This window comes from Neolamprologus multifasciatus, chromosome 9 (genome assembly GCF_963576455.1).
Source record: "Neolamprologus multifasciatus chromosome 9, fNeoMul1.2, whole genome shotgun sequence".
Lineage (NCBI taxonomy): Eukaryota > Metazoa > Chordata > Actinopteri > Cichliformes > Cichlidae > Neolamprologus > Neolamprologus multifasciatus.
Window position 1 is genome coordinate 28390803 of NC_140447.1, and position 27604 is coordinate 28418406.

Genomic DNA, 27604 nt, shown 5'->3' on the forward strand with positions numbered 1-27604 from the left:
ACACATGATCTGAAATCTAGAAACTCAAAGATGTTCAGCTAGAAGATGAACTAAACTGGATGAAAAGATTAAAGTGATGAGAAAGTTGCAAAACTGAGGTGCTGCGTGTGAGATACGTATAAAATGTAGCTGTATATAAAATAACTAATATAAGATGAAACCTACAACATCATCTTGCAGCAGATGGTGTGACTGTGTTCAACAATTCAGCGCAACAATTTGCACAAGGAGATGCTGTATAGGAGAGTAATGCAGAAGAAGCCTTTTCTGCGCACATGCCTCAAACAGAGTCGCTTTAGCTATGCTAAAGCACATTTGGACAAGCCAGCTTCATTTTGGAATAAGGTGCTGTGGACTGATGAAACTAAAATTGAGTTATTTGGACATAACAAGAGGCGGTATGCATGGAGGAAGCAGACATTAAGTAAGTAAAAAGATCACAAAGTACTTCTCAAAGGGATGACAGAGTATAAAACGTTAAAAGTTAATAAAATGCAATTCTAAAAAGATGTGTTTTTAGTCCTTTTTTAGAAGAGATCACTGACTGCACAGATCTTAAACTCCGAGGAAGAGTTTCACAGTCAAAAGCTCTGTCTCCCTTGGTTCTCAGCTTTGTATGTTGAATAACAAGTAGGCCCTGATCACATGATCGCAGGGACCTCCTAGTGAATGAAATGAATACATGAATAACAATCTCCAGTTCAGAACGAGATACAATAGGGCTTGATTTAGAAATGTTTCTTAAATAATAGAAGCAGGACTGAACCAGAGATTTGATATGAACATCCAAAGTAAGAGCAGAGTCACAAATTAAAGAATGGTCCAAAATACCTTCAACCAGAATCCAAACTGTCATTGGAAGTGATAGGAATCAATTCGAGGCTGTTATTGCTGCAAAAGGAGGATCTACTAAATATTGATGTAAATTTTCTGTTGGGGTGCCCAAATTTATACAGCTGGCTAATTTAGTTTAAATAACTATTGATAGAAACTTCATTTCACTGTGTTGAAGTTTGTTTTAAAGATTACGAAATGGTAATCTTAAACCTCTAGTTTAAGGTCTGTTGACAACTAGGGATGGGTACCGGTATCTGGTGCCATGATGGCACCGGTTCTGACATAAACGTTAGTAACCAGACCGAAAAGCAGCGCACAGTAGGCGGGCCCAGGTATGTACGTTCTTTTAGAGCAGAGCTACAGATTAAAAATGCCCGAGGCGAAGCGGTCAAAAGTCTAGCTGTACTTCACAGCAAAAGATGCAAACTCAGCAGCCTGCAACAAGTGATTTAAGGTGATACTGTGCAAAGGAGATAACACCTCGAATCTGATGAAACACCTGGCGACGCATAGCGGGTTTTTAAAAGCCGAGAAATGCGCCGTATTTGATAGCTTGCTGTGAGACCTCACACCGAGCACATCTACTGCAGGTGGGTTGCCTGTTATCGGACCCGGAGTTTGCAACATCCCCCAAAAACCCGAAGATTAAAGTCGTGGCCCCTAGCCCTGCCAGTGTAGCAGAAATGATGACGGATGATGATGGCAGCAGCAGCCGTTCTTCTTAATGTTGTTTGTGTGTAATTTACATTGAGTAGGCTAACCACGTTATTACATTAATGCATGCAAGGTGAACTAGCAAACACCGTCGTAGTTACACTGCTTCCAGCCAAGAGTGATACAATAAATCCCCTGTAGCTGCAAAAAAGGCTAACATTGTTATCTTTTTACAAAAAACAGCTAAACATGAGAGGTTTTTGGACAAAGTGTGTGTTCTTCATTCTTTAAGCACCGGTTTGAGCACCGTTTAAGTACCGACACCATTTCAAAAGTACCGGTTTGGTACTGGTATCAGATAAAACCTAAACGATACCCATCCCTATTGACAACTACTAAGTGAAGAAGCAGTTTTTGTGAAGACCACTCATTAAATGCTATTAAAGACAAAGTCACAGGGAGAAGACCTTTTGAATACAATTAATCACTGGACAGCTGAACTGGTATGTTTATTAATAATATTATATTAGGCCAATATTCTTATACATATTTTGACCTGGGGGCAGAATTGATTGTGAACTGGAAAGGGAAAATTAAAAACATGATGCATTTAAGGTAACCCTTTTTCATTTTTATTTAAGAAGAGAATTTGTTCCACTGTGTGATGGCCGAGTCTGCTTGTTTTCATGGAGTAATTTCTCCTGCCTTAAAAAAACCGCTCTCAGAAGAGGCTGGAGTGCACAGAAACTGGTAGAGATGCAGGTATCTGGTCGTCCTGGGTTCCACAGACTATCAGCTAAAAAGAATAAACACATTAAATTGCTGCACATTTGTAGAATAACATTTAAGATTACTTTAAAAATAAAATATATTTTTTATTACATTAAATGTAAAGAGTCAAATGGAAGTATTTTTAAAGTTATTTCATGATATTTATATTATGAAAAGCAGATTTTTGACAATTTAAGTTTTTTACATTTTTAGATAAAATAAACACGCAAAAAACAAACAACAAGAACACAAAACTGGCAAACCCAACCAAAACTGAGCAAAATCTACCGAAAATACTCCCACACGACAGAACCTCTCCTCTGCCTCTCTGGCTCCATATCTCTCAATAGAACAATCTGTGGTTTGCTATCTCTCACCAACAGAACGCTCCACAAATCCCACGAATGATTCACTTCCTTATAAACAGTGTTGGCAAGTTATTTTGAAAAAGTAATTAATTATAGTTACTAGATACTTCTTCAAAAAGGTCACTTAGTTAGTAACTGAGTTACAAGATTCTGAAAGTAATGAATTACTTGAAAAGTAACTATTGCGTTACTTTAAAAAGACATTTAACCCTCTGGGCTCCAGGGGATAATTGGCCATGTTTAACTACTTTTGATTTTACCTTTATATTTCACCTTTACAAACGATTTACTTTGCCTTGTTTGGCATCATTCTTTTCAGCACAACCTCAAGTGTCTGAATTTACAGTTATGTTTTCATTTTTATATACTGTACTAACACAATTGATCTAAAACCAGACAAAAACATAAAATCCGAGTAGAAAAAGTTCTATTTTTTTTACTGTAACAACCACAAACATGTTTAATGAATTATATTTCATAATTTTAAATGCAAATATAAATTGACAATTTTAAAATTATATGCAAAAGTTTTGCAAACAACAAAGTTATTTGCAGCCATTTACATTTTACCCCTTTTTATAACCATTTCAAACAATTTACAGAACAATCAGCTGTTCTTCAATAAGATGCCACACAAATTATTTGTGCCACTCCAAATATTTCTGTCCACTATAAAGGAAACATCACAGCCTGATACCTGCAGATCTGACAGCAGCAGTTGTATCACTCCTGTTTCTACCTGGAGACAGCAGTCGCTACTACTAGACACTACCTTTGTTCAATAATTAGACACAATAACAGTACTTTCATTACAGCAAATATATATGGTTACAATAATAAATCTGAAAATATATCTGATAAATTACTTGACTCCTTAGAAGAAATAATGAATAACTCCTTACTAAAAGATAAAATGGTTGGAACGCAGATTAATAAATTAATGGCTCATTATGGAATAAAGCTAACACAGAGAAGTCCTTTTGTACCAATTGGGAACTTTTTAAATTTGAAGCATGCAAATTCTTGAGAACATATGGGAGTCAAATTATTAAATCAAGGAAAGCTGAAGAGGAAGAAGTGATAAGCTAAATTGCCTCTTATTACCAGAATTCCCCAGAAGAAATCTCAGAGGAAGATAAATTAACTTTACTAGACCTTCAAAATAAATTGGACGGTTTATGTCGACACAAGGCTGAGGATGCTTTTGTAAGATCCAGGAAGAGGTGGCTGGAGGAGGGAGAACAAAATTCTCCTTTTTCAGGCTTGAAAAATACAGATCCAAAATCAACTAAATATTAACGACATTGTCTCTGACAATCATAGAGAAATTTCAAATTTCTGTGTCAAATTCTATACTAAACTGTACAACTCAAAATATAATGAGGATGTCTCAACACTGATTCTCAATAATATTAAAAACCTAAAAACTATTGTTGTGGAAAATAGAAGTCACTGTGACAGCCCTCTGACTGTGGAGGAAGTTTGTAATTATATTTCTGCATTTAAGGCCAACAAATCTCCTGGCACAGATGGTTTAACTGCAGAGTTTTATAAATCATTTTCTAATCTCCTGGCTCCGTTCTTACTGCAGGTTTTCATAGAAAGTATAGAGAATAACACCCTCCCTCCTACTCTTACTCAGGGTCTCATAACACTTATTCCAAAGCCAAACAAAGACTTACTTCTTATTGATAATTGGAGACCCATCTGTCTGCTCAATAATGACTATGAGATTATGGCTTTAGTACTTGCTAACAGAATTAAAGAGTTTTTGGATAAAATTATTGATGAGACACAATCAGGCTTAATGAGAAATAGACACATTTCTAATAACATTGTCAGGGGTTGCTGAGTGGAGGCGAGGAAGAAGGAACCCAAACGCAGGACTCGCAGGTAGGTGAAGCCTGGTGATTTATTGTCGATGGAGTGAACACACAGAACAGAGGTAGGAAATGGCTGGCTGGCTGGATGACTGACTGAATGAATTAAGGACGGACTGAATGGCTGGCTGGCTGACTGAACACAGGCGGAAACAACAACATAACATCAATGACACGACAAAGAACTGGTGAAACCGAGGAACTTAAATACACAGGTTGAATGATGACAATGATTGGAAACAGGTGAGTACAGGGCTGAACATAATCTGACTAATGACACGAGAGACAAGCTGACATGGGGAAAAAACAGGAAGTGAAAACATTGATGTGGGAAAACTGAAAACACTGGGTCACCGACCCAGGAACCCTGACAAACATTAGACTTGATTACTCTGATTTGGTATCTGACAATAGCTTCATTCTCTTCCTGGATTTTTAAAAGGCTTTTGATACAATTGAACATCAATTTATTTTCCACTCTTTGGAAAAATTTGGCTTTGGATAATTTTTCTGTAAAGCTTCAAAACCTTGTACACGAATGGCAATAGCTCAGTTAAAATGATTAAGACTCCACCCCAAGATTTGACCTGTTTTACAAGGAATCACCATAGCTGATGACACCACAATCTTCTTGAAGAATGCAAATCAAATCCATCTAGCCCTTAGTGTTATTAGTGATTTCTCTGAGGCATCTGGTTTATGTCTAAATCTAAAAAAATGTGAATTTCTAGCAATTAAAGACTGCACTGCAAATGTTATCTGTAACATTTCTGTTAAACAAGAAGTCACATACCCAGGACTCTTAATATCCAAAGACCAAAAGTCAAGATGCTCGTCAAACTTCAATCCGATTATACAAAAAAAATCTGAAAAAAGTTCAACCAGTGGCTGCAAGGGGATTTATCTCTGACAGGTAGAGTTTTAATTACTAAAGCTGAAGGGATATACCGACTGGCATATGCTGCTCTCTCCTTACATCTGGATAAGAAAATTAGTAAAGACATCGACCGCATGCTCTTTAATTTTATATGGAAAAACCATAAGCAGGTCCTCTTAGCGTGGACCCTCATTTATAAACACAACTTCTCACTACACAAATACCTCATCTGGAACAACAGAGATATTTTATTTCTTTTATTATCACTTTTCCTGGAAACTTGGGTCCAAAATGGGATCCTATTGGTGGCTCAGCTGGTTAATAAAGAGGGAGCACTACTTACTTACAATGAATCCCTTACACTATATAATTTTCCCATCAGTGTTCGGGAATTCTCAATGGTGCTTGGTGCCATACCCTCAGGTACTTTAATGTTATATAAAAACACTGACAGTTCAATATCTACCTCAGTCACTCTCCCTGATCCAGCTGAGTCAGCAGTGGGAGAAATCTGCTTTTCACAGGAACTTGGTAACAGCAATAAGAGAATACGTAGTTTATTCCAAGAAGATATCATGTCTCTCCCATATACAGTGGGGCAAAAAAGTATTTAGTCAGCCACCGATTGTGCAAGTTCCCCCACTTAAAATGATGACAGAGGTCAGTAATTTGCACCAGAGGTACACTTCAACTGTGAGAGACAGAATGTGAAAAAAAAAAAAAATCCATGAATTCACATGGTAGGATTTGTAAAGAATTTATTCGTAAATCAGGGTGGAAAATAAGTATTTGGTCAATAACAAAAATACAACTCAATACTTTGTAACATAACCTTTGTTGGCAATAACAGAGGTCAAACGTTTACTATAGGTCTTTACCAGGTTTGCACACACAGTAGCTGGTATTTTGGCCCATTCCTCCATGAAGATCTTCTCAAGAGCAGTGATGTTTTGGGGCTGTCGCCGAGCAACACGGACTTTCAACTCCCGCCACAGATTTTCTATGGGGTTGAGGTCTGGAGACTGGCTAGGCCACTCCAGGACTTTCAAATGCTTCTTACGGAGCCACTCCTTTGTTGCCCGGGCGGTGTGTTTTGGATCATTGTCATGTTGGAAGACCCAGCCTCGTTTCATCTTCAAAGTTCTCACTGATGGAAGGAGGTTTTGGCTCAAAATCTCACGATACTTGGCCCCATTCATTCTGTCCTTAACACGGATCAGTCGTCCTGTCCCCTTGGCAGAAAAACAGCCCCATAGCATGATGTTTCCACCCCCATGCTTCACAGTAGGTATGGTGTTCTTGGGATGCAACTCAGTATTCTTCTTCCTCCAAACACGACGAGTTGAGTTTATACCAAAAAGTTCTACTTTGGTTTCATCTGACCACATGACATTCTCCCAATCCTCTGCTGTATCATCCATGTGCTCTCTGGCAAACTTCAGACGGGCCTGGACATGCACTGGCTTCAGCAGCGGAACACGTCTGGCACTGCGGGATTTGATTCCCTGCCGTTGTAGTGTGTTACTGATGGTGACCTTTGTTACTTTGGTCCCAGCTCTCTGCAGGTCATTCACCAGGTCCCCCCGTGTGGTTCTGGGATCTTTGCTCACCGTTCTCATGATCATTTTGACCCCACGGGATGAGATCTTGCGTGGAGCCCCAGATCGAGGGAGATTATCAGTGGTCTTGTATGTCTTCCATTTTCTGATGATTGCTCCCACAGTTGATTTTTTTCACACCAAGCTGCTTGCCTATTGTAGATTCACTCTTCCCAGTCTGGTGCAGGTCTACAATTCTTTTCCTGGTGTCCTTCGAAAGCTCTTTGGTCTTGGCCATGGCGGAGTTTGGAGTCTGACTGGTTGAGGCTGTGGACAGGTGTCTTTTATACAGATGATGAGGTCAAACAGGTGCCATTCATACAGGTAACGAGTGGGGGACAGAAAAGCTTCTTACAGAAGACGTTACAGGTCTGTGAGAGCCAGGGATTTTCCTTGTTTGAGGTGACCAATATAACTGAATAAGTAAATTGTTTTCTTGGTTATTTATCCCGAATATTGTCTCAGCATGTGTGATACAAAAGAGAAAGTGGAAACTATCAGGACAGAGTTTTGGTATGATTGTGTAACTGTTAGCCTCAGACAGTCAGTCAATAGTATAATTCAGATCATAGATCAGTACATTTGCATATTTTTATAACTATAAAAAGAAAGCTGACACTTTCGAGACTTTATCTAATGTGTAAGCATCACAGCAGATGCCTTAGATTAGAATCAGTGAGCTGTCGGCTTTCAGCCCCGACCGTGCTGTCTGGTGAGAAAGGCGACATCTCACTGATTGTGATGCGTCAGCGCTTTGTGTTTACGTCTTTGTGCAGAATCGGTGTACCTGCTCTCATTTACTGTTTTAGCTGTTTGGTGGTGGTTGAAATGTAGTAATATTTATATTCAAAATCGATTCAGGATTTTAATGAATCGATATCACGTTATCCAAGCTAGAATCGATTTTAATCGATAATCAAAACCCGCTAGTACCTGTGTAATCATGCTTATGTACATCTGGATAATGACACAAACTAGTATTTGGCGCTTCACTTTTTAATAAACTAAAAGACAGAAATCAGATTATAGGATCTGTAGTGTTGTTTATTTATATTATGGTGCTGGTCTGGTTTTTTCTTCTGTGATCGACTCTCCTGGGGACCTGTTTCACCGGCCTAACGCGAGCCCTCGCTGCCCCCCGCACGTACTACTGTTCGGCCTGTCACCGCATCAAGTATCCGTCTTCTCAAGATGCCGACATTGTGCACAGTGCCAGGTAGGTAATCATAGTTACTTTTCCGGCACTGGGCTGTAATCCGTGGCTGTGGCATGCTGGCTAACGTGGTTTTAACTTGGCTGTGTGAACAAATGGAGAAACTATGATTCCTCTTTTAACCATACGATGGATACGTCTACTGTTGCTTGGTTTTACCATTGGACTATGCAGTGTTTCTTATAGCCATATTAAAGGCTCGGACCTTTGTGCTAATGACGGAATGCACTATTCAAAACTGGAACTGTTACATCTTAACACAAGGACTCGGCTGCCTCCCCAAACTTATGCGCGCTGTGTTGCTTTGGGGATAGCTCGCTGTCCACGCTATATTCACCGGGGCTGCCGTCATAATCTGCATGTGTATAATCATCCTGTGGGAAACGGACTTTCTCACCAAATACCATCTATTTGGTCAGCTTTCCGACATAACCCAACTAGACTGAACAAGAAAAAAGGAGGTGCCAACACCACCAACTTTCAGCATCTGGAATTTGTACCCTCTGGTGCTGTCACACATTCAGTCTCGGACTCTTCACCACTTAAATTGGCATTAATCAATGCAAGGTCCGTGGTGAACAAGACTTTCATATACCGTGACCTGTTTATCTCTCATGGCTTGGACTTTCTCTTTATTACTGAAACTTGGCTACCTTCTGATGATCTAGCTGCTTTTGTGGAACTGACTCCTGAAAACTGTAACTTCCTCAACACACCTAGGACCTGCCGTCGTGGAGGCGGCCTGGCAACAGTCTTCAGAGATAACTTTAAATGTAGAATGCTACCCAGAAGTGTCTACACCAGTTTTGAACTGCAACTGTTTATGCTGGATCTGTGCTCTCCTGTACTCTGTGCTCTAGTTTATAGGCCTCCTCACCTTAACAAAGACTTCATTAAGGAATTTTCGGATTTTCTATCTGTGACATTACCAACCACTGATAGGCTTCTAATCCTTGGTGACTTCAATATCCATATGTGTTGCCCCTCTAAACCTTTGGTTAGGGAGTTTTTACAACTTTTGGACTCATTTAACCTGACCCAGTCTGTCAACGGCCCTACACACAAGCAGGGCCACACTCTTGACCTCATCTTGTCATCTGGGCTCTCAGTGATCGGCGTTGAAGTGATTGATGTGTGTCCGTCTGACCATAATTTTATTTTGTTTAATATTCCAATTCCTCACTCATCCCCCAAACAAACCCAGGCCCCCTCTCTTATACGCCCTATAACACCTGAAACCGCTCCCCAATTCTCAGCTGCCTTCGCTGCATCTCCTTTAGCCATCTTTGATGAAAGTTCTCCTCATAGCAATAGTCCTGATGTGCTTCTTGCATGTTTTAATTGTGCTTGTACCAACATAATGGACTCAATTGCTCCTTTAAAATGTAGACGGCAAAAATTTAAAACTCAGCCTTGGCTAAATAAGGTCACTCGTGCCGTCAGGCAGGAATGCAGGAAAGCAGAACGAAAATGGAAGAAAGATAAGCTCCACGTTTCTTATCAAGTGTTTAGAGATTGTTTAAATAACTATCAGCGCACCATCAAGGTAGAAAGAGCAAATTATTTCTCCATGATCATTAACAAGAAGTCTGGTAATCCTAAAGCTCTATTCAATACAATCAACTCTGTCTTGCATCCCACCACATCAGTCATATCTGAGACTGCCCCACACACGCCTGAGGATTTTCAAAAATTCTTTACTAAAAAAATTAATGATATCCGAGCACATATCCCGCTCCCATCCCAAGACCCCTCTGAACCACCTACATGTTCGTTCCTTTTTTCAGAATTTAAACCGGTTTCATTATCCCATCTCACTGATATAATAATGCACATGAAACCAACTACGTGCCCCTTGGATATGTTACCTACACCATTTCTCAGAGATGTGCTGAAGACAGTCGGCCCCAACATCCTTGCTATTGTAAATGGCAGTATCTCATATGGAACTGTTCCTGACTTGTTTAAACAAGCTGTTGTCCAGCCGCTTCTAAAAAAACCTGGTTTAGATCCGTCAGTTCTTGGCAATTTTAGACCAATCTCTAAGCTGCCATTTTTGTCTAAGGCTCTTGAGAAGATTGTCCTCCACCAATTATCCTCATTCTTAGACACGCATAATATTCTGGACAAATATCAGTCTGGTTTCAGGGCCTTCCACAGCACAGAGTCTGCTCTACTGAAGGTGTTCAATGATGTGCTTCTAGCTGCTGATTCTGGAAAAAGTACAGTTTTAATCCTTTTAGACCTGAGCGCAGCATTTGACACTGTCGACCACACAATCCTATTGAACCGTCTAAAGACATGTGTCGGCATTCAAGGTTCTGCTCTAAAATGGTTTGCCTCTTACCTAGAGAGCAGAACATATTCTGTGATGCTGGGTAACAAATACTCTTCCCCAGCTACACTAACCTGTGGAATACCTCAGGGCTCTATTCTGGGCCCGGTCTTATTCTCCTTATACATGCTCCCATTAGGCTCCATTTTTCAGAAACACCAGATCCCTTACCACTCTTATGCAGACGATACACAGTTCTACCTTTCTCTAAAACCAGGTGCTGATAGTACGCTGCAGAAAGTCTCAGAGTGTCTTAGCGACATACATTGCTGGATGTCTCTGAACCTTCTCAAACTAAATCATGACAAAACCAACATTATAATCTTCGGTAAGCAGGACTCTATTAGCCTCATAAGAAACAATCTGGGCCCATTATCAGCTAATGTGCATCCCCATGTAAAAAATCTTGGTTTCATTTTTGATTCCACTCTCAAGCTGGATAAGCACATAAATTCTGTTGTTCGTGGCAGTTTTTTCCAACTCAGGAGCGTTTCTAACTCAAAAAATATCCTGTCATCTAAAGACCTGGAAACTGTTATCCATGCTTTCATATCGTCACGTCTTGACTACTGTAACTCTCTCTATTTAGGTATTTGTCACTCAAGCCTGTCACGCCTGCAACTTGTTCAAAATGCAGCCGCAAGGCTCCTGACGGGCACTAGAAAGAGAGAGAATATTACCCCGGTACTTGCATCACTACATTGGCTACCAGTTAAATATAGAATTGATTTTAAGGTTTTATTATTTGTTTTTAAAGCCCTCCATGGTTTGGCTCCAGGTTACATTTTAGATCTTCTTAGCCTGCACTTGCCCACTCGATCTCTGCGCTCCTCCAGTCAGATGGTTTTATCAGTTCCACGCTCCCAGCTCAAATCTAGAGGTGACAGGGCTTTCTCCATTGCCGCCCCGAGACTCTGGAATAGTCTCCCCCCTTCATAAAATTCTCTCCATCCTTGGAAATTTTTAAATCAAATCTCAAGACCCTACTTATTTCCAAGGCTTTTGGATCTCGCTGATATTACATGTCTTACAAAGTTTTCTTTCTATTTAATTCTTTTATTATATTATTCCTCTGTTCAGCACTTTGGCCGGCACTTGATGTCTTTTAAATGTGCTATACAAATAAAGTTGACTTATCATTTGTGATATTTATTACTGTGTGCATACTTTATTAGGAGAGATAAAATGAAATAAAAAATGTCTTCCTTCCTGGCTCCATCGAAGAAGAAATGCTCAAGTAACTATGTAACACGTACGTAATCCAATTCCACAACACAGTGTAATGGGAAATCAGCTGTGTTTTTCTGCCCATTTTATTTCGAATCTGGCGCGAACCGGTGAACCAGTCCCTGAATCAGTCACGTGGTACGGACTGCCCGCGAGGCCTCGAACGTCACTGCACACGTAATCAAAGCAAGCCTCGATACGCGCTTCACAGAAACGCCCCCGAGATTACCCGACACACGATTCGACGCTTCGACACACAGGACACATCACTAATCACTACCGCTCACATCTAAAGGTAAGTGTCAAGGTAACTTTGAACTGAGTTCAGTCAATCTTGAGTTTTTCGAAGTTTTTTGAGTGAAGTTTTCTGTTGCTCTCTGTGAGAGAAGACCGTTAAAGGCGAGGCTCTCCAGAGTGTAGCAAAACAGGAAACCACAGGTGGGTGTGTGTAAGTGTGCAAACGAATAGATTAGAAGTGGAAGTGAGCCACGAGTATAGAAAGGTCAAGTTTCGTGATTTGTTTTTCTCACCACTGATCACGCGCTCAACACTCTACACATACTTGCATCACACGCGCGCTCTCAAGCATCAGTATTGTACAATTCTGGGCGTCACGTGAGTTGCAAGTGTTACCATATAAGGGACATCTCCATTGTTCTGTAGCAGAGGTTCTCAAACGTTTCACAATGAGTTTCACCCTTACGAGCAACATCAAAGCGCAGTAGTATAGGCCTATTTAACACCACATACACATACTTGCCAACATTCAAAAGGGGTGTGTGTGTGTGTGTGTGTGTGTGTATATACACGTGGGCTGTTAACTGGAGTTGGTTGAACAGATGTGTGGCAGACTTGCTTTTCAGGAGCCGCTACCGACAAAACAGCAAATAAACACCAAATATGTCATCTGTGACATTTGTGAGGTTACCTCAAACACACTCCGTCAGTCTTATTCCTCTAGAACAACAAAATGTTTACAAATATCGCGGGTTTACCTGGTGATATTCTCATGCAGATGGTGTTCACAGGACAGCAAGAGTAAACGATCGGGAGAATCTTGTCTTTGTCATCGTTCCCCTCGTACGTGTTATTACTCCGATTTCAGCGTTTTTGCTTCACAACTAGTGCAGTTTACTACTCAAATGGAGTCGAGTCAACCAGCGCCACCTCTGGCCAAGTACCATAGCCTACAGCCAGATTAACTTGTGACAGGTAGCGATTTTTGATGCGGGCGACACGGGCTGTTGCCCGAGGCGGCATCGTGGTGGGTGGCGGCATCGGAAAAAAAATTAAAATAAGATTGCTCGTACTCGTGCTGCCGCCGACATCATGCCAGCGCATATTGGGAATGTCGTAGGCACCGATCGGTTTATCTATCACCCATTTGCTGGGAGTAAGGGCGGCCCTCCGTTTGCGAGGTGCGCCTGCTGCTTGCGCACAGGGAGGAGAGGGCGGGGCGGCGGGGGAGTCTCTGGCTGGCTGGAGCGGCATCTAATAACCAACTCGCAAAATAAACACACCAGACATTATGATACAGACTTATAATTTGGCACCGATGTTTTTTTTTTATTCTATACACGAAAAGTGAGCGCGAGAGCCCTCGGTGCGCGTGCTCGCTGCTGAAGTCAAAGTAAACTTTATTGTCATCTCCGCTACATATAGTCCAGTATATAGAGAGACGAGACGACGAGGCTCCAGTTACAGCAGTGAAAGTAAACAAACAATAAATATAAGAAGAGTAAGAAAATAAATATACGCTTTAGGACCAGGAGTAAAGGGATCAATAACAATTTAAAATTTATAATTTACAGTTTGATGATTTAAAGTCTCACACACAACCCCTGGAAAGGGGAGGGGGACATACTGCTTCCAAATAGAGCACATTTCATTCATCATGTTGTAAATCCAAGCCCATTATGTATTCACGATCTGAATACTGGGTTGTGCGAAATCCCAGAAATAAATCTTAAACAAAGTGAATCTGTGAACTAAGGTGTAGGTCTGTTAGGTTAAGTTGTGGTGATCCTCGGGTTGAGGATTTTGTGTTCATACTGGAGTGCAAAAATTAAACCAATGGAAGATGGACAAGAAAAGTTCAAGGCCATCAGGTGCTCAGTTTAGAAAAAATAGAAAAGAAAAGGAGGAGAAACGAGCAAAAGATACAGGTAAGCAGATGTGTGATTGGATAATGGCAGGTCATCCTGAAACAATCAGACTAAACTCCAAACAATACATTATGTTACAGATTTTAATATTAATTAGTCATTGTTAATAGTTGATTTGTCCTGTTCTCGTTGTATGACGAATTATGACGACTGTTTGGTAGCTGTTTGCATATTTTCTCTCTCTTGCTCTCTCTCTCTCTCTCTCTCTCTCTCTCTCTCTCTCTCCTCCCTCCCCTCCCTCCCTCTCCCCCTCCCTCCGTGTGTGTGTGTGTGTGTTTCTCTGGTGAAACAACAGTTTTATGTTAATGTACAGTCCTTAATAAGTTTTATGTGTGTGTGTGTGTAAAGTTCCACAATACATGTGGAACTTTCTATTTTGTCTGTTTTTGTATCTTGCAAATAAACCTTTAAAATAAATAAAATTTTATTATTTATTTATTTTTGGCCTACATCAGTAAGAAATGCCAAATTATATACACAAAGTTATAGAAATCACCACTCCCGTTATTCATGATGATTCCAATAACATCACATAATAACATGTAACATCACATCCTGTAAGCACAGTCTGCCTGTGTCTTTTCTCTGGAAATGAACATTTTCAGCCAATATAGGTAATACATCAACATGGCTGCCATGGCTAAGTTAGGAATATTTTTAATGTAATTTCCAAAACTTGCATATGATTTGCTATTTGTAGCAGATCTACTGACTGTCACAGAGCAGCTGGAGCAGTCTCAAATGGAGGTCAGTCCACTACTGCCACCTGTGGCCAAGTGCCATAGCCTACTACTAGATTAACTCGTGACACATCTGCACCTGTTTCTATGACCACATTGAGTAGAGGCTGAGTGGCTGCACTTACACTGGTGCATTCAAATCTACCCACAAACACTGAAAGATGCAATGTGGATTGTCAAGACTCAAACCAACCATTAAGCAAAGACAGCAGGGATCACTTGTTTCTGTTATTATACAGCCAGATTTACTTGTGACACACATGTGCAGCTGGCTTTATCACCTATTTTGAATTGTGTTCAAGCACAATACATTTGTAACTTTCAGTGTTTTCAGGTCTTCCAAAAGAAGAAGAAAAAAAAACCTTCAGCTACATGAACATGCAATTGTGATTTGTTTTCACCTTATCATACACTTGAAGTTTTACAAATCACCTCTCCTTTTTGTTAATATCATTTTACTCTCAGACAATCTAGTTTTTCTTACAGAGATTGAATGCACCTTCTGCGGATGGCGGTACACACAGTGTGCGTGGACTTCCCTGTACAGAAGGCAACTACAAATGGTTGTGAATGCTAAATAAACAGAAAAGAAATGATCCCTGTTGTCTTTGCTTAATGATTGGTTTAGTCTTGACAATCACACATTGCTGGCATTGCATCTTTCAATGCCAGCAATGCCAGGTATCGGTGCTCAAACCTTTTGTGTTTGTTTCCAATAAGTTGCCCACCTCGGGAAGCAAAAATGTGTTCTTTTACTTGTAAGGTGAACATATGAGACACTTTGTCTCTTCAGTGCAGTGTGGAGCCTAACAAAGATCTGTTTTGTGTCCCAGCTGATCAGCAGGAGGAGAAGAGTCTGACGGAGCAGCAGAGGAACATTTTCAGCTACTTGGACTCAGCTCAGCCACTACAGAGAAAACGATGAGCTCAACACAGAAGGTGACAGACAGAGCAGGGCGATATGACCAAAAATATTTATCATGATACATATTTGAAAATTTGCGATAACGATATAGCTGACGATATAATTGACACTAGACAAAATACTTTACAACTCCACAACTTTATTAAAAAACCTATCAATGTATTTTCACTTAAACAAGCAGCTGTTTTTTATGTGTATTAAAGTTATATAAAAATTTAACAGTGCAAATGCAAATGCCTTGGAGCAAATGTCGGCCAGTTTCCTCTGGAAAATCATTTTGGTTTAACTGTTAGCAAGCAATTTGCATTTGCACTGTTAAATTTTTATATAACTTTAATGCACATAAAAACAGCTTGTTTAACTGAAAATATATTGATGAGTTTTTTAATAAAGTTGTGGAGTTGTAAAGTATTTTGTCTAGTGTCAATTATATCGTCAGTTATATTGTTATCACAAATTAAAAACAAAGTAACTTTTTGTAAAACTGTTATATTTAGAGCATCTTTTAAGTGGAATAAATTGCCTTATAAAATTAGAGAATTTTATAAGGCAAGTCCTATCGGGCTTGGTTAGCCTGTGGGACTCCGGAGGCAGCCGACAGGTATCGACAGGCCAAGCGGAATGCGGCTCGGGCAGTGGCTGAAGCAAAAACTCGGGTGTGGGAGGAGTTCGGAGAGGCCATGGAAAAAGACTTTCGGACTGCCTCGAAGAGATTCTGGCAAATCCCACTGACGCGTCTTCCGAGGAGGAAGCAGAGTCTGGGATGAGGGGAATGACCCGCCAATTTCTGGGGGCGAGGGTCACTGAGGCAGTTAAACAACTCCTTGGTGGCAGAACCCCTGGTGTTGATGAGGTCCGCCCCGAGTTCCTGAAGGCTCTGGACGTTGTAGGGCTGTCTTGGTTGACACGCCTCTGCAATGTTGCGTGGAGATCAGGGGCAGTACCCCTGGACTGGCAGACCGGGGGTGGTGGTCCCCATCTTTAAGAAGGGGGACCGGAGGGTGTGTTCCAACTACAGGGGGATCACACTCCTCAGCCTCCCCAGGAAAGTCTATGCCAGGGTGCTGGAAAGGAGAGTTCGTCCGCTAGTCGAACCTCGGATACAGGAGGAACAATGCGGTTTTCGTCCTGGTCGCGGAACACTGGACCAGCTCTTCATCCTCTCGAGGATACTTGAGGGTGCATGGGAGTTTGCCCAACCAGTCTACATGTGTTTTGTGGACTTGGAGAAGGCATTCGACCGTGTCCCTCGGGGTCCCCTGTGGGAGGTGTTGTGGGAGTATGGGGTGTCTGGCCCATTGCTACGGGCCATTCGATCCCTATACAACCGTTGCAAGAGCTTGGTTCGCATTGCCGGCAATAAGTCGGACTCGTTCCCGGTGGGTGATGGGCTCCGCCAGGGCTGCCCTTTTTCACCAGTTCTGTTCATAATTTTTATGGACAGGATTTCTAGGCGCAGCCAAGTGGCGGAGGGCTTTCGCTTTGGTGGCCTCAGAATCTCATCTCTGATTTTTGCGGATGATGTGGTTCTGTTGGCTTCATCGGGTGAGGGCCTCCAGCTCGCACTGGAGCGGTTCGCAGCCGAGTGTGAAGCAGCAGGAATGAGGATCAGCACCTCCAAATCTGAGGCCATGGTTCTCAGCCTGAAAAGGGTGGAGTGCCCACTCCGGGTCGGGGATGAGTTCCTGCCCCAAGTGGAGGAGTTCTATCTCGGGGTCTTGTTCGCGAGTGATGGGAGAAGGGAGCCGGAGATCGACAGACGGATTGGGGCTGCAGCTGCAGTAATGCAGACGCTGCACAGGTCCGTCGTGGTGAAGAGGGAGCTGAGTGTAAAAGCGAAGCTCTCAATTTACCGGTCGATCTACGTCCCTACCCTCACCTATGGCCACGAGCTGTGGGTAGTGACCGAAAGAACGAGATCGCGGATACAAGCGGCGGAAATGAGCTTCCTCCGAAGGGTGGCTGGCCTCCCCCTTAGAGATAGGGTGAGAAGTTCGGCCATCCGGGAGGGGCTCAGAGTAGAGCCGCTGCTGCTCCACATCGAAAGGAGCCAGCTGAGGTGGTTTGGGCATCTGACAAGGATGCCCCCTGGGCGCCTCCTGGGTGAGGTGTTCCAGGCATGTCCCACCGGGAGGAGGCCCCGGGGCAGACCCAGGACACGCTGGAGAGATTATATCTCTCGGCTGGCCTGGGAACGCCTTGGTGTTCCCCCGGATAAGCTGGAGGAGGTGGCTGGGGAGAGGGAGGTCTGGGCCTCTTTGCTTAGGCTGCTGCCCCCGCGACCCGGCTTCGGATAAAGCGGATGAAGATGGATGGATGGATGAATTAGAGAATTATTCAAACTATTCAAAACTTCAATGACCACTTAAAAGCCGATTTACAGAGCTTTTAGTTGTTGTAATATTGTAAGAGATTATTTGTTTTTGAAATTTGTGCAATGTGCCTGAATGTTATTGATATTATTATTATTATTATTATTATTATTATTATTGATTGCTTATATTTTAACAATTGTGAAACCTCACTGTGGATGTAAGAGCCAAATTGAATCCACTTTATTGTATAATATTTTATGTGATTGTATTTGACGGAAGATGAGCAACATCTGTTGTGGAAGCTAATGGGGTTCTTTTTGAATAAACAAACATAGGATTTATTATCACTGAATAATTATGTATAAATCTATAAAAATTAAAGAAAGATGTAATAGGAAACAACACTATAATATAAATGATAAAATAATAATTTAGTGTGTGTGTGTGTGTGTGTGTGTGCGTGCGTGTGCATACAATCAAGAGGGATGGGCATGATTTTCGTGTTTAAACAGTCATGAATTCTTTTTAACACCAGGTTGGATGTAATGTGTTAGAACTACCAGCAGGTGGGGATAAGAGACCTTTAAGGTGTTTGGTGCCACACTCCACCTTCAGGTTTAAAACTAGTGTTAATGGAGGGAGTTTGAAGGCTCAGTTTGTTCCACGACTGCATTTCACTCACTGGCTCTGTTTGTATCTCTGTCACTGCAGGACCAACATGGAGCGAGAAGTCAGCGCTCTCAGGAGGCCGACAAACCTCACAGAAGAAAGAGAGAGAAAAAACACACCTGTGACGAGTGTGGGAAGCATTTTACTGAGAAGGGTTCACTAAAACTTCATCAGGTCATCCACACTGGAGAGAGACCGTTCAGCTGTGACTTGTGTGGAAAGTCTTTTTCCTTGAAGGATTCCCTAAAAAGACACCAACTCATCCACAGTGGAGTTAAAGCGTACAGCTGTGATCAGTGTGGCAGAGCTTTTACTCGCAGTAGGTACTTACAGAGTCATCTAGTTAGCCACTCTGGAATTAAGGCATACAGCTGTGACATTTGTGGGAAGGATTTTGCTCTGAAGGCTTCACTAAAACAGCATCAGGTCATCCACACTGGAGAGAGACCGTTCAGCTGTGACTTGTGTGGAAAGTCTTTTACCAGGAAGGGTCACCTAAAACAGCACGAACTCATCCACAGTGGAGTTAAGGCGTACAGCTGTGACGAGTGTGGGAAGGAGTTTACTGAGAAGGCTTCACTAAAAAGTCATCAGTTCATCCACACTGGAGAGAGACCGTTCAGCTGTGACTTGTGTGGAAAGTCTTTTTCCTGGAAGGATTCCCTAAAACAACACCAACTCATCCACAGTGGAGTTAAAGCGTACAGCTGTGATCAGTGTGGCAGAGCTTTTAATCACAGTAGCAGCTTACAGAAGCATCTAGTTACCCACTCTGGAATTAAGCCATACATCTGTGACATTTGTGGAAAAACTTTCAGCCAGAGAGGGTACCGAAATAGACACCTACGCATTCACACCAGACATGATGTGTACTGCTGTGAACAGTGTGGCAAATACTTTGCTACAGACCAACAGTTACAATAACACATGTTTACCACACTGAGGGACGACCTTATAAATGTGACCTGTGTGAGAAGACTTTTAAAATCTCCACATTCCCTGAGACTCACCAACAGATCCCACACCAGAAAGAGACTCTACAAGTGCAGCTACTGTGAGGTATGTGTTTATATTGTTATCTTGTCATTTTAGCCTGACTGTTTGGAACAACTCTGCTCATTAAATTGTGTTAGCATGTTAGCAATTCTACTGCATGGAAAAGCAGCTCTGAGTGATTATTCAGATTTTCATTTCAGTTATGATTTTAGTATTACTGTAGTATTATGGTGGTAGTGTTGTAGTTATTGCAGTCCAGTAAACTGAGTGTGTTAGCTGAAACAGTAAAATGTAATTGGACGTCTGCAGAGATGCTCTTTATTTCAGGAGACGTTCAGGATAAAAGTGTTGAAGGACTGACTTACACTGTCTTTGTGTCTTTGTTTAGAAACAGAGCGACACAGATGGATCCAGTTCTCAACCCTGTCATCACTGTGGTGGTGGGAAAGACTTTCGTTGTGACCTCTGCGGAAAAACTTTCAGTTGGCAAGCTGCTCTTAAAACACATCAACGTAGACACACTGGAGACAAACTGAAATACTGCAAAGAATGTGGGAGAAGCTTCACCACATCATATCACTTAAAACGACATCAACTGATTCACAGTGGGGTTAAAAAGCACATGTGTGATCACTGTGGGTCATCCTTCACTACTGCATGTGGGCTTAAAACACACAAACGAGTCCACACGGGAGAGAAACCATACAAGTGCAGACACTGTGACAAAAGCTTCTCACAATCAAGTAGTCGTAACATTCATGAACGTGCACACATGGAAGGAAACTACAGCTGTGACCAGTGTGACAAGAGCTTCAGGAATCTCAGTTCATACTCCGAACACAAACGATCCCACATTACTAATAAACTGTTTCACTGTTACCAATGTGCCAAAACATTCACCTCATTGTCTGCTCTGTGCAAACATCAGCGTGATCACTCAGGGCTGAAATCACTCCCATCACTGGATCACAGTGAATCTGAAGAGACAGAAAGATCCTCTGGTTTCAGTGTCAGACTCAAAAAGCTTGAGATCAGGCTCCACAGAGTTCAGATAGAATCATTTAAACTTGTGTTGAACTGAATTGGTTGCTGGGCTGAACTTGTACATTACCATTGCAAACTGAATAATACAGAAGATGAAAGAATAGACTTTGATCAGTTAATAAAGCTCATGATCTTGATTCATTGTGGCTGCTACACAGATACTTCTGGGTCACTTCTCTCAGTTAGGAACCTTCCTCACCAAAACTGACTGTTGGACCACACCCCTGGTTTCATGAGAAATTGTTTCAGCCATGATTTCTCTTCATGTATTTCAGAGTAAAGACTGAAGTGACAAATGGAAACATGTTTAAAAAACACAATGTGAGAGAGACGTTGAGGTCTTTAGAAGTTACCCTGGGTTTTTCTGTCACCCTGCTAGATGTTACACGCCTTGTTATTGGACTGATTTCTACTGCTGGACTACTCCTGGGGAGAGTAACAATACTCTTACTAATTAGCTCCCTTTCACACCTTTGGGGATATTTATTTTTGTGCTTGAAGCGCTGTGAGCCAGAACAGCGAGAGAAAAATCTGCAAACGCAATGAGCCGAATGCTTAAGTGAATCCCAGCAGCTGCACATGTGCTACGCTGATTTAGAGGATATCTTTGCTCTGGATTTATATTAATACTTTTTCATTTCTATATGATTCTTCTTGCATCTAAACAAAGATAGTTGTTATTCTTAGTTGTTCTGCTGCCTAAATACCACAGGGTGTAATTATGAAGTTATTGAGTTGCACATACTTTACGACCTGCTTAAGTTCGAGGTCACAGCGTCTGTAGAGCAGCTGGAACATAATGAAGTCTACAAGGTTAAAGTTTTCTCTTCTCTTATTGTTCTCTCTGCTAGTTGGTTTGATGGATCTGAGAGCTTTTTTTTTTATTACTGTTATTATAATTACCATTAATATTTTACTCTTTAGAAGCTCTAAAATAGTGTTTGTGTTTGAAAAAATTGATTTAAGAATTGAACAGAAACATCTGTCCTTCTGAAAATCACCCAAAGGCACGGAGACCAACTCAAAGGATGCAACCTGTAACTTTCTCTTCCTTCATGTCAGTACCATCATCGATTATTTATATAAAATGCATAAAGCAACAGTAACACTTTAGTTTGGATTTCATGATTTCTGTAGTTGGAAAATATTTTGTTTAAAGACAGAAGTGACCGCATAGTTGCAACATTAAAGTGAAATATTTAATATTCTAATAACAGATTAAATGCTGTGTTGAGGCTGTCGTTTCAGGAGGAGAGAAGCTGCAGAGAGGCGTGTAAGACTGCAACTCTGCTTCCTGGTCCCAGCTCTGGATAGTCATATTTTAGGGGGTTTAATAAATTTGTCCATATTTCTAGAAATGAGAGCTGCTCCATCCAAAGTGGGATCGATGCCCTCTCTCCTAACAAGAACAGGTTTCCTCCAGAATTTTTGCCAATTATCTATGAAGCCCACATCGTTTCTTGGACACCACTCAGACAGCCAGCAACTTAAGGAGAACATGTGGCTAAACATGTCACTCCTGGTCTGTATCCCAATTCAGGGTCTGCAGCCTTAAAGGCCGCATTTTAAGGCCGATTACGCCACAGCAACGTGACGAAGGCTGTCCCAATTCAAAGGCTGCTCGAAATGCGGCCCTCAAATGCGTCCTTCATTTCCCTGAATTTTAAGGATGTGTTGGTGTAGACTTCGTGGCCCAACATATCCCAGATTGCATAGCGCGGCGTGGGTGTGGATAATTTTGCCAAAAAAAACGGTGGAAGTGGAGCGGCCAAAGAGTAAACGTTTAAAAGTAAGTACTGATATGATATCTCAACAGGACCTGGAAAAACTAGTCCATGCATTCATTTTTAGTAGGCTTGATTACTGTAACAGCATCTTTACAAGTCTACCTAAAAAAGCAGTCAGACAACTACAGCTCATTCAGAACTCTGCTGCTCGAGTCCTCACTAAGACCAAAAAAGTGGACCACACCAGTCCAGCTCTGAGGTCTTCACTCTGGCTGCCTGTCCGTCAGAGGATAGACTTTGAAGTTCTGATGCTGGTCTATAAAGTTCTGAATGGTTTAGGACCAAAATACATCAGTGACCTCCTCACCCAGTATGAACCTTCCAGATCCCTCAGGTCACCTGGATCCGTTTTTTTTAATCAGTTCCCAGAGTCAGAACCAGACACGGAGAAGCTGCATTCAGCTTTTATGCTCCATATATCTGGAACAAACCCCAAGAAAGCCTCAGATCAGCTGAAACACTCAGTTTATTTAAATCCAGGTTGAAGACTCACCTGTTCTCAGCTGCATTTGAATAAAGCACCAAATCCACACTTTTAAGCTTAAATTCTTTTTAATCAATTTAATAAATCATGCTTTTTATTTGTTTTTGTTTTTTAATGTCTCTTTAAAGCACTTTGAATGACCTTGTTGTGCTATATAAATAAACTTGCCTTGCCTTACTGAATATTATGTCACTTATTTATGTGCAAATGTTTAATAATGAAGAACATTAAAACATTACTGTTGGCCACATGTCGGCAAAGTTATGTGACATTAGTGATGTTTGTACTAACTTGGTTTTAAAGCCTTTACTTTAAAATATTCTCTGTTCAATAGTCGACCTTAATCTTACAGAGAATGTGATGATTTTATGGATAATTAAAGTCAGTCATATATCCACAAACACAACAAGCTGAAAATCAGTGATGCTGCTCGGTTTGCAGTCCTGAATATCACGGCACAAGCAGGATTCACTGCACTGTTAATGTTAGTGATGTTATATTGCTGCCTCTGTTCGGTGGTGTCGAGCCAAACAGACTTTAACGTGTGTTTGAACGAGTTGACGGTTCACTCGTTAAGCTGAAAGAAAGATGCCTCCGTGCCAGCTTGAACATGTTGCGTATGCCGTCGGAACTGGATTTCAGTCTAAACTGATGTCCGCGTTGGTCCTGCAGAGAATCAGAGTTGGAAAAGTTATTAATGTAGCAAAAAACAAAATGTAATGCAATCTCTTTAAAGCCATGATCTTTTTTTATCGCTGTCACTGGAGTGGGTAAATGAGTCTGCAAAGTTAAAAAAACAGATTTACATTTGGGGTGGCTGTAGCTCAGGTGGCAGAGCGGATCAGCCACTAACCAGAAGGTCGGTGGTTCAATCCCAGGCTGCTCCAGTCTGCATGCCACATATCCTTGGGCAAGATACTAACCCCATGTTACTCTCCGATGCATCCATCGGAGTGTGAATGTGTATGAATGTTAGCTACTTAGCACTTAAGTTTAGAAGTGATTGGGTGAATGAATTGGCTGTATAAAGCGCTTTGAGTGCTCGGAAAGAGTAGAAAAGCGCTATATAAGAACCAGTCCATTTATTGTTTATTACTTTTATCGAACATCATCCCATCCCATTTATACACATTTAAGAAATAACGTAGAAAATATCCTTTTGTATGCATTTGGAGACTCAGCATTGGAACCATCCCAAATATCTCTGCACCAGGGAACCAACTTCTCAAGCTGGTAAAAGGTCAAGGACACAGTTACACGATCGCTAAACTAACCTGTTTTTGAATAAAAGAAACCATATAAGCATGATCCCTGGAATCTCGGTTTAAAAAAAAAGTCAAGCACTACAAATTACTTTTCTTATGTTTAGTATACAGGAGTTGCTGCTCACACTCTGAGTTGCACTAGAGTGTCTGTCAGACGTCCCAAATGGACAGACCGCACTCGCACTCACGCCGGACACTGTAACAGTCACAATGGTGTGGTGTCTCTTTAAGACAACCCAAGTCAAGGGTTAATGTTGTCATCCGTATGCGCCACTGACTCTCTCTGTGATTGTTGTGGACATGTGCTTGCACGCTAGTGCATGAGGAGGGACGGATTTTATGTTTTACCTCTCCAGGCACCTTTGTTTGCAACGTTATGGGTTGTGCGAACACTGCGCTCTATGCTTGTTAAGCTGCAGCCGTTCAACCGGGCTTATATGGTTGATGAAGAGAAGGTATATTAAAGAACACGCTGTGGAATTCCCAATGCCAGTGCGAGTGTGTATTCTTTTGGCTAAGTGTTTTGCCGCCTCCTCTCAACCACTAAATGCAACCCGACGTTACAACACCTCCTGACTTTATTTCCACGAGCTCTCGACTCAGCTGCAAAGTGCTTACGGGGTCAGTTTCATCAGAATTATCTGCCGTCATTCAGACATAAGTTGAGCAATGGTTTAACCAATTTTCCATCAAACCATGAAGGGATGTCGGAATTAAACAGAACATAGGATGTAAGTTAAGGAAATATAAGTTTGACTATGGAGCACATCTCCTTCAGCGTTCACAATAATGGATTGCATTTCTCTCAGTCAACTGACTGTTTGGGGGGGGGGGGGGAAGCGGCTAATAGTTAGTGGGAACTTCTACATAATACAGATTTACATGGGATCTTATTTTCTGTCAGTTTTGTCCTTTTTTCTCTGTCCTGGTTTTGCTCGTCTGTAAATAATTGAAACTCAGTCAAATAGTTCATTGTTCTCCAGCAAAACGTTTTGGAAACTCATGTTTAACCTTTGAAACTCTGACATGTCGTCAATGGAAAATTGTATTTAGTAGTCCGTATAATCTTTTAATGATATACGTTTGCATATGGTAGAATACTGCATGTAATCATTTGTGTTTAGAAGTATATAGTTGGTGGCATATTAAAAGAATGTCTCATCCTGGGAGGTCTGTAACATTCTGTAACAACACGTGTTCTGGCGTTCACCCCCACATCCTAGGAGCATGGGAAAGGTTGTACCTTGTCTTATTGTTTTACGGTAGGATTAATGTAGTTATATCTGTCTTAGTCTAAGTGCCTTTTGTTTAGATGAACTGCTGGACCTCCAGACCAGCAGGTTTAGGGAAGTCGTTTATGGGGTCACACTCTGACACACACACACACACACGTACACCTCCACATTTTAATGTATGGAACAAACGCTCACTGAAGTGTATAAATAAAGGACCAGACCAGACCATCTAAACAAAGATTAATAAATTTGCTAAATTTTGATGGCTCTTCGTGCTCAGGTGTAAATGAGACGTAATATTTGCTCTTGGTTTGGTTCTCCTGTACAGAACCTTGCAGTACAACAGAAACCTAAAAACATTATTTGTAGTTGTTATTCTTAGTTGTTCTGCTGCCTAAATACCACAGGGTGTAATTATGAAGTTATTGAGTTGCACATACTTTACGACCTGCTTAAGTTCGAGGTCACAGCGTCTGTAGAGCAGCTGGAACATAATGAAGTCTACAAGGTTAAAGTTTTTTCTTAACTTATTGTTCTCTCTGCTGCTTGGTTTGATGGATCTGAGAGCTTTTGTTTTTATTACTGTTATCATAATTATCATTAATATTTTACTCTTTAGAGGCTTTAAAATAGTGTTTGTGTTTGAAAAGATGGATTTAAGAATTGAACAGAAACATCTGTCCTTCTGAAAATCACCCAGACGTCCCAAATGGACAGACCGCACTCGCACTCACGCCGGACACTGTAACAGTCACAATGGTGTGGTGTCTCTTTAAGACAACCCAAGTCAAGGGTTAATGTTGTCATCCGTATGCGCCACTGACTCTCTCTGTGATTGTGTGGACATGTGCTTGCACGCTAGTGCATGAGGAGGGACAGATTTTATGTTTTACCTCTCCAGGCACCTTTGTTTGCAACGTTATGGGTTGTGCGAACACTGCGCTCTATGCTTGTTAAGCTGCAGCCGTTCAACCGGGCTTATATGGTTGATGAAGAGAAGGTATATTAAAGAACACGCTGTGGAATTCCCAATGCCAGTGCGAGTGTGTATTCTTTTGGCTAAGTGTTTTGCCGCCTCCTCTCAACCACTAAACGCAACCCGACGTTACAACACCTCCTGACTTTATTTCCACGAGCCCTCGACTCAGCTGCAAAGTGCTTACGGGGTCAGTTTCATCAGAATTATCTGCCGTCATTCAGACATAAGTTGAGCAATGGTTTAACCAATTTTCCATCAAACCATGAAGGGATGTCGGAATTAAACAGAACATAGGATGTAAGTTAAGGAAATATAAGTTTGACTATGGAGCACATCTCGTTCAGCGTTCACAATAATGGATTGCATTTCTCTCAGTCAACTGACTGTTTAGGGGGGGGAAGCGGCTAATAGTTAGTGGGCTCTGTGTTTGTTGTTTTTTTAATCACACTAGGAGTGAACAAAAGCAGAAAAAACCCTGTAAAGATGCAGGCTGTGAAAGTCTGGTTTATACCATAAATCTTACCAGCTGTAACTGAGTTTTTTGTGGTTTAAGTTATAAGCACGTGTCAAGACTTCTGAGAGAGATCATTAATGCAGAGGATTGCAGCAGCTCTTGGATTTTCACTCTCTGCTGGCTTTTAGATGAACAGTCACATAAATTTCATTCCCAATTTTTCGCCTTTTTTTCCAATTAAGATGTGTCTTTAAATCTTTTCTAGTTTGAATAGTTTATTCACATAGTAAAAAAGTAGCTCGGGAACTCAGTAAGTTTGAACCGCGATAGTTTAAAGACATTTTCTAAAATAAAGAGGATTTCATCATCCACAGTTTGTGAAAACTGCAGTTAAAAACAAATCAGTAAATTCACAAATGATGGACTCTTTTCAGAGGTACGCTTCATGTACTGATTAACATACACTTAAAAGATGTACATTAGGGTGCAGACTGGTTATGTGGATTTGCTATATGAATATGCTCAAGAGTCTGTTTGAGCTAAAAAAAAAAAAAAAAAAAATTCAGATATATACATATAATTTTAAATCAGTAAAATAAATAAAATGTTTTTGGATAACAAACGAGTCACATTTTAAACACTGTTTGAATAATCAAAGAGACAATTATAAAGTGCAGGCTACAACAGACATGCTTACCGGGAGCAGAGAAACACGCTGTATTGTCTCTTTTGCATAAGCCACACCAGAAACGCTCTGTGGGGACATCAAAGTCTGCGCCGTGGGAG

General features: G+C 41.2%; 2 protein-coding genes across 3 annotated transcripts in view; one reads left to right on the forward strand and one right to left on the reverse strand.

The window, feature by feature from the left end:
* LOC146511717 (uncharacterized) overlaps positions 1–27604 on the reverse strand; it is a 237844-nt gene that overhangs the window by 92079 nt on the left and 118161 nt on the right. The window lies entirely within an intron of this gene.
* Positions 15312–27604, forward strand: part of LOC146511726 (uncharacterized) — a 55051-nt gene continuing 42758 nt past the window's right edge. The window contains exon 1 of the mRNA XM_085172361.1: positions 15312–15604. Coding sequence (XP_085028487.1) covers positions 15587–15604 — 18 coding nt within the window. The 5' untranslated portion in view covers positions 15312–15586. The remainder of the gene's footprint in view (positions 15605–27604) is intronic.